This window comes from Arachis ipaensis, chromosome B02, assembly GCF_000816755.2.
Source record: "Arachis ipaensis cultivar K30076 chromosome B02, Araip1.1, whole genome shotgun sequence".
In the NCBI taxonomy this organism is placed as follows: Eukaryota; Viridiplantae; Streptophyta; class Magnoliopsida; order Fabales; family Fabaceae; genus Arachis; species Arachis ipaensis.
Genome location: NC_029786.2, coordinates 90,194,150 through 90,202,883, shown reverse-complemented (window position 1 = coordinate 90,202,883; position 8,734 = coordinate 90,194,150). Strand labels below are relative to the sequence as shown.

General features: G+C 37.9%; 1 protein-coding gene across 1 annotated transcript; it reads right to left on the bottom strand.

The window, feature by feature from the left end:
- Nucleotides 415–1,918, bottom strand: LOC107627597 (ATP-dependent DNA helicase PIF1-like). The gene is made up of 3 exons (XM_016330425.2): nucleotides 1,814–1,918; nucleotides 1,365–1,716; nucleotides 415–743 (listed from the first exon to the last, which is right to left on the bottom strand). Exons 1-3 carry the CDS (start codon nucleotides 1,916–1,918, stop codon nucleotides 415–417), a joined length of 786 nt encoding a protein of 261 aa, XP_016185911.2.

Below are 8,734 nucleotides of genomic sequence, written 5' to 3'. Positions count from 1 at the left end.
AATTTTTTCAAGTTTAGTATAACATTATTATCGTCGTTATATAATAAACGTACTGAATATGTTGTTTTATTTTTATTCAAAGTAAAATGTAAATGGAAGAGTTTGAAGTCTATAATATTCTTGAACCATAAGGAGGGAGACATACAAAAATAAGAACATATATAACTGTACTAATAACATGTCAATTTTACACTAAACTTTATATCAAACGGCTAATAAAAATTTATCGACAATCTAGTATTTTACTAACTTCATTAGAAAAGCAATTGGTATATGATGTTGTGCTCCCTGTTACACATTTCATCTCAAATTTAAAAACAGAGTTATAGATTAATTAGTTATATCTACAGTAAATATTTGTACAAAAATATAAATCATAACATGTTATTAAAATGAAAATAATATTATTCTTACTTAAATATTATTAAAAACTTCTTTGAACACGACATTTATTGTTGATGACTTTGGATTGCCGTCTTCGTCCAGAATTAAAACCCTGAGGCCACTGCGACTCTTAACTCTTGACAAAGCAACATAAAGTTGTCCATGAGTGAACACTGATTTTGACAAGTAAAGTCCTACATGTGATAATGATTGACCTTGACTCTTGTTAATGGTCATTACAAAGCATACTGTTAATGAAAATTGTCTCCGTTGAAACTTAAATGGCAATCCTGAATCTGAAGGGATCAAGTTCATTCTCGGAATGTACACTTTATCTCTAATATTTCTACCAGTCACTACTGTCGCTAGGGCTGGAAGTGAGTCAAGCCAGCTCATGAGCTAGCTCGAGCTCGACTCGTTAATAGCTCGATAAGCTAAGTTCGTGAGCTAGTGAGCCAAGCTTGAGCTTGGAATTGAGCTCATAAATTAAATGAGCCGAGCTTGAGCTTGGATAAGCTCAGCTCATTAGCTCGTGAGCTGACTCGATTATATATATATATATATATATATATATATAATTATTAATACACATATCCTATATGCATTTAATCTATACTTTTAATATTATATATATGATCTTAATTATTTAAATTTTATATTTAATTTTTACATATAATTTTGATGTAGGACATAAATAAAAAATTTATAATTTAATGATAGATAACAATATATAAAATTGATCTTTTTAAATATTTTATAAAATATATAAGTTATAATTTATTAATATAGAATTATAGATTATGTATTTATGTTTCTATTATTTGAGCTAGCTCGTGAGCTCGAGCCAGCTCGTGAGCTTTCGGTGAGCTGAGCTTGAGCTTAAGAAATAGGCTCGATTATTAATAAGCCAAGCCGTGAGCCAAGCTCAATTTTTGTGAGGCGAGCTTGAGCTTGGTCTAGCTCAACTCAGCTCGGCTCACTTCCAGCCCTAACTGTCGCTCCAATTACGTTGTTTCCAAGTTCGTTAACTATTAATCTTGTTCCATTGCATAAACCTGAAGTTTGGTCTATATTTCGCAGTAGCATTATAGCGACTCCCGGTTTTAAAGTCAACTTGTGATTGGGTAGTCCCGAACATTTGATGTCATTTAGGAACTCTGGTGTGAACCACTCTTGTTGTACATCTTCATTCTCATCAGCTTGACATGCTGTGTCAAAACTCAAATACTTCTTTTCCATCCCTAGAAAGATTGTCAAGACGAAATCGTTTACCTTTTCGACACTCTTAAGCGTGGGTGCAAGAATTGCCCCTACTCTAAAAATATATGTAATCTGACATGTTTTACAACAAATTTGGATATGCAAAGTCTACCAAATAAGAGAGAGGGTCATCAGTAGTTGTAATCAATAGATCATCTAGAATTTCAACTTCTGATTCATCACCAACAACAGAACCAATATTTCCATTTCTAACATCAAGTATCCAATTAGCAAATCTCTTCATTTCACCTTCATCTTGATCTGAAGAAGACATTAAAAGCCTTATGTTCGTATGCAGTTTCAGAACCTTACAAAATGATCATAGATGGGATGAGTTAATAGTTGATGATAATATATCGTGTCTACTCCCTTTCGGAATCACCAGAAGTATCTGTCTGAAATCACCTCCTAGAACAACAACCTTACTACCAAATGGTTGATGTGTCTTATGTTGATCGGTAACTAACATAAGATCCCTTAGCGTCCAATCAAGTGCTTCAAAGCATATTTTATTGAGCATTGGAGTTTCATCCCAAATTATTAAGCTACTTTGGATGAGCAGCTCAGCCTTCAAACTACCATGCTTGATGTTGTAAGTAGATTCATCAATAATTATAATGGGTATTGAAAATTTAGAATGAGCAATTCAAACCCCCATATTCAAAGAGATCACTTCGTCTTCTTCATCTTCTTCGAACTGAAAGCTCCATTCCTGGTGAGGGTTTTTGTGGTGAAGTAAATTCGAGTCCGTCGGAACCTGTGCATCGTTGGCTCAAAATAGTGAAGGAAGGAACAAAGCTTCCTCGCAAAGCCCCCTGACACAGAGGTAGGCATGCAATGAATAAAATATTTTTTATTTTTTTTATAGTGTTGAGGTATCCATCATTGTGGATTTGACTTGGGAATTTCCTGTTGGTTGATGAAAAACCATTGAGGCTATATTATTAGCTAGGAATTTTTGCACCGGGTGGTGTGGGTAGGAGTTTTCAGAATGCTCTATTTTTACACAGAAAATAAGGGTGTTTCTATATGTTTATAAACAATATTGGATTATGTTCTATTGTAGTTTGCTGATTGTATTATTAATAGCGTGCATTAGATAAATTGTTATACTTTTTTTTTTGTACAGATGGAAAACTTGTTGGATATCATGTTCCATCATGGTGGAACATTTAAGAAGAATGTTGATGAAATATTGGTTTACTCACCTAACAATAGAAGTGGCTTAGGAAATTTAGATGAGGATACACTTGATGTTTTCTTCGTGAGAAACTATTTCAAGGAGCTGGGGTATGACAAGTGTTCCTGTATGGATACCTTTAAGAGAGCTCGGTCCCTGACGAACGTGCCGAGTTATAGCTTTCAGCAATGATCCTGTGAACTCCGGGAGTCCGAGCTTGTAGCACGCTTGTGAAGAGAGTGAGCAAGAGTGGGGAAGTGTACCTACAAAAGGCACTTCGATGCTTAAGTTAGTATTGTGAATACAATGTGTCTTATTAAGGATAAAATATCATACCTTTATAAGTAGAATATAATAGGTCGGTTACACTACTTTTGGTCATCTGTATTGAAGAGCAGTTATTGGAATTTTGTGGGTAATGATGCATGGTCAGACGTTTTTATCTTAAGATGTAATCCGTTGAATCTGATCATAACGCATATGACCGAGTTATAACATATGGAGCCGATTTATTGATCATAATGCCGAGTTATGAGGTCGGGCTTGTAACGGCAGGATCATTGCCCCCAATCTTAGCCTAGGAATGCGTTTAATAAAGCAGGTTGAGCTTTTAATGAATCATAAGTCGGCTGCTGAGTAGGTTTGTAAGTCGGTGACTGATTCTGCCTTGTAGCCTCCAGTTCAATTTGCTTTATTAAACAGTTATTAATGCTAAGTAATGGTATGATTAGGAGAGAGAAAGAATTAAATGCATGTTACAGAGCGTGCGTGTTTCCAATGCCCCTCACTTGTTTTGATGTAACTGGTAGGATTGAGGGTAGTGGAATCGCAAATGTGATTAAGTGTGTTAATTAAAACACTTTGAAATCCTAAAGGTTTTCATTTTGGCTTGGTTAAGCTTCCTTGTCATCAGAAGTATTCTATTTCAAAAAGAAAAATGAGTAAAAGAGGTATGCTATAAATTTATTGTTTTCGACTTCTCTGCTTCTTCTTCTATCTTTGTTTTGCTGTTTCCTTCTTCTTCAACTGTTATTCACTAATGGGGTTAGAGAAAGAGAAAAAGGAGAAAATTGATTGGTCTTATGATTGGGTGAATGATGATGTGAGGAGTCGTGCGTCCCTATTTCTGGATGAAGATGCCGTAAAAGAAATAGACAAAAATAGTATTGTGAGAGTTGGTTCTGGAGTTTAGTTAGAACTGCTTCCTTATTCTCCCAGTGACCGGGTGTTTCACAGGGGGAAGGTTTTGAGTATTTTTATATGTATAGTAGTGTGTTGGAAGAACTGAGGGTGAAGCTTCCCTTTACTAACTTTGAATGTCAGGTGTTGAAGCAGTTAAATTGTGCACCATCCTAGCTCCACCCTAATGGGTGGGCATTTCTTCGTAGTTTTGAGATTCTGATGGATTTTTTGGAGGAGAAATTGACAGTGGAGTTGTTCTTCTCACTGTTTCAAGCCAAAGGTGTTTGGAAGGGGGTTTGGGGAAACTTGAATAGTTCACACAGGTTTGCTGTTTTCAAACTGTACATGTCTTCCTTTAAAAATTTCAAAGAAATGTATGTGAAGGTTAGGAATGTTGAGGGGGATTTTCCGTTTTATATGGACGAGCACCTGGGGAGAAGTTTCCGATCTGGTGGTGTTCGGAACCTCAGAGTATTCTGGGACCGAAAACTATCACCGCAAAGAATGAGTGCATCATTGAATATCTGGTTGAGGCTGTTGATCGGAAGGAGTTAATTTTGGTGTTTGACTTGCTCTAGTGGGAGGATAATAGGCAGGCCGTTGTAGAATATTTAGGTGAGACTTTTGGAGTATTGATATAATTATATTCTAACTAATGTTTGGCTGAGGTTTGTTGTGTTTGTTTTACAGGGGGAATATCCTGGGGTGTCTGCTGCTACCCTCAGAGCTTGGGTAAAGAGTAAAAATTTGGATAATGAAGGGTCTTCGTCAAAAGCGGAGAAAGTTGGTGGGGCTGGCGAGGTGGACCAGCCGAAATTGAGAAGAAGAAAGGTGATATTGAAGAAAAGAAAGCAGGACGTTGTGGATTTATCCGATGAACTCGAGGATGTTATGGATGAGGTACCTATAGAAGAGGTTTGGGGGTTTATCAAAAACCAAAAAAGATTGCATGAAGTTGGTGATCAGAGTGACGGCTCGTCTCTGTGGGGGAGGGATTTCCCTTATATGGTCGTTGCCGACGAAGTGTGTTAGTTGTCGGCTGATGTGAACCTGGCGGAGGAAGTTGGTGACATTGCTATCGACCGATATATGTAGGTATTTGCATTTTTTTAGGTGTGATGGTGTGTTTATTATGATATATGGATGTGACATATATCTGTGGTACTTGCTGTTTTGAAGGTGGTTGGTCTTCGGCTGACGAGATTAGGGCGCAGCCGAGAGAAAATTCATAAGAAAATTGCCGCTCCAAAGCCAGATCCCAATTTGAAAGAGGAGTCAGAGCAGCAAAATGCTAGGGTTGTTGAACTGGAAAACAGGGTTTCTGAGTTTGAAAAAGAGCTGAAGCTGACCAAGGAAAATTATGCGAAGGAAGTAGAAGATGTAAAGAAAAAGGAGGCCGACCTATCCAGTCTGAGTGCTCGTGTAATTGAGGTTACGACGAATTTAAAGGAGATAGAAAAGAGTAAGGAGACGGCGGTGTTGGATTCCTTTATTGAGGGATTTGAACGTGCATCTCTTCAGGCAAAGTTTTTAGCTCTAGAGGTTAATTTCACCCAAATGGATCCAGGGAAGATCATCCGAGATGAGGAGATGGTCGAGGATGATGGTGACGCCAAAGAAGAGGATGAAAATGTTGAACAGCAGGTTTAGGTATGATATTTGTTTTGTTTTAAACATTTAGTAGTTGTTGGTGAACTGTTTTGCTCATGGAGTGAGCTTATGACTGTTTATGTTTGTAACTTTATTTTGCTGCTGTTTTAAGAAAGGCAATTTATTCTACTTCTGGTTACATGCTAATTTGCATGTGTTGATTGGCTAGTGGTAGAAAATATAGTTATATTCTTTTTGGTAACCTAGGTATGACAGATGAATGTTAGCTGATTGTGAGTGTGGCTTGGTGCCAATTTGTTTTATTAGCGCTCTTTGCGAAAGCAAGTTATTTTGATACTATTAAAATATACCATGTGATAAGGCTGCTTGTGTCACCTTAATGGTGATTTAATGGTTATATCTGATAAAGATGTAGTGGATAAGATTGTTTGTTTTAGTTTGATTGTTTGAGTTCTTGATTGGTCAAGTCTGATTAGTTTGATAGAGATCGGTTTATGCTTATTGTTCGGTAAAGGCCGAGTAGGCCGATTTAGAATGGATAGCGGCTATTTGTTTGTCTGATAAATTTTGAATAGTTGGATTCGGAATAGAGATCGGCTATCTGTTTGATTGGTAAATTTTGAATAGTCGGGTTTGGAATAGATATCGGCTATGTGTTTGACTAATAAATTTTTAATAGTCGGATTCGGAATAGGGATCGGCAGGATAATATTATAAATTCATAGATAAGAGAGAAGTGCTTAATGCGAGAATAGTAAGTTGATGAAATGAGAAACTTTATTTATTGAAGAAGTTTTAATTTCAAAGGCGCAGGTAGGCAAGCCTCATTAAAACCTCTCCAAGCAAAATCCATTTTGGGAAAAATCTTGGTAGTAGGAAAAAGAGTACATGCCTGTCCCTGACTTTTAACTGTAACATAACTTTAAAGATGATACATTCCAAGTATTAGGTAAATCATTACCATCTAGGGTCTGTAATCAGTAAGCCCCATTGCCGATGATCTCCATAATTTGGAAAGGGCCTTCCTAGTTAGTTGCTAGCTTGCCGTGGCTTGGTGGTTTTCTAGCCTGTTCAATTTTTTGTAGCACCAAGTCGTTTACTTGAAAGGACCTTGGGTGAAGTTTCTGGTTATAGTGCCGAGCTATATGCTGTTGCATAGTGCGGTGTGTGATTGCGGCTGAAGATCGGATTTCCTCAACCAAATCTAGATCGGATTGCCGAGCTTTTTCTGCTGTAGTATGGTCAGCCAATTGAGTGCGAAGTGAAGCCTGGGAGATCTCCACTGGTATCATAGCGTCAGAGCCATACACCAGGCGAAAAGACATTTCCTTTGTTGTTGAGTGGACCGTGGTATTATACCCCCATATGATTTCTGGTATGAGCTCGGCCTAGAGGCCTTTCGCTTCATCTAGTTTCTTTCTTAGAGCGTGGAGGATGACTTTATTTGCAGCCTCCGCTAACCCATTGGTCTGTGGGTGTTCTACCGATGAAAAATGTTGTTTGACTTTCAAGTCCTGCAAAATGGAAGTGAATTTATGATCGGCAAACTAGCGACCATTATCTGTGATAATGTGCCGAGGTATGCCGAATCTACAGATAATATTTTTCCATACAAAGAAAACCATTTTTCGTGAGGAAATTTTTGCCAAAGGCTGCGCTTCTATCCACTTTGAAAAATAATCAATGGCTACTACCAAAAATTTTACATGTCCTGCTGCTAAAGGAAAAAGGGCCGAGGATATCTAACCCCCATTGGTTGAAGGGCCAGCTTACCTCGGAGCTGTGCAGAGACTCAGATGGTAGGTGTGTGATCGGGCTGTGCTTCTGGAAATTATCACAACTTCTTACCTTTGTTTTACAGTCATTTTGTAATGACGGCCAAAAGAAGCCAGCACGGAGGATTTTTGAAGAAAGGCTTCGGGCTCCGAGGTGTGTACCGCAGATGCCTTCATGTGCCTCAGCTAATACAAGGCCGGCTTTGGATCTGTTAAGACATTTAAGTAATGGACGAGAAAAACCTCGTCTGTACAGGCAGTTGTTATATATGGTAAAAAACGAAGCTTGTCGGCGAAAATGCCGAGGATTGTTAACATCATCTGGCAATACTCCAGTTCTGAGATAAGTTATATAAGGTGTTCTCCAATCTGTATCCTGTGTAACACTTAGAATTTTTGTGAGATCTATGCTGGGTTTAAGTTGTGTTGATTGAAAAAGAGATGATTTAGTCGGTTGAGTACTGGCGAGCTTAGATAGGATATCAGCTCGGCCATTACTCTCTCGAGGTATATGCTGGATTTCACATTTAGAGAATTTGGAAATTAAATTCTGAACGATTTCAAGGTATTTGGATAATAAGGGATCTTTTACCTGATACAAGTCGTTCACCTGTTGTACAATGAGCAATGAATCGCAATACACCTTGAGTTCGGTGATATTTAGGTCGGCGGCAAGTCTGTACTCACTTTGATTGTTACTCGCCTTGAAGGAAAAATGCAGAGATTGTTCGATGACATTACCGTTGCTGTCGTCAAGTATCATTCCAGCTCCACATCCTTGTGGATTAGAGGAACCATCTACATATAAAGACCATGATGTTGATTCTTCATTTGTTTTTGGGACTGTGAATTCGGCAATGAAATCGGCCAAATATTGGGATTTAATGGAACCACGGCCTTGGTATCTGACATCAAACTCGGAGAGTTTAACCGACCATTTTACTAATCGGCCAGCTAATTCTGACTTTTAAAGGACTTGTCGCAAAGGTTGATCTGTCCGAACAAAGATGACATGGCTTTGGAAATAATGCCAAAGTCTTCGGGCCGAGAAAACCAGAGCTAAGGCCAGCTTCTCAATGTTCGGATAACAGAGTTCTGCATTTTGGAGGGTCTTACTAGTGAGATAGATCGGGAATTGCTGCTTTTGCCTTTCTGCAATTAGAACAGAGCTTATAGCCCAGTTAGTGACAGATAAATATAAATAGAGTGGTTCTCCTTGAAGGGGTGTTTGTAAAATTGGTGGTTTTGAAAGAGTTTCTTTTATAGTTATGAATACTTGTTCACATTCGTTAGTCCAATGAAAATCTTTTTTCTTTTTTAAAGTTTGGAAAAAACAGAAAGA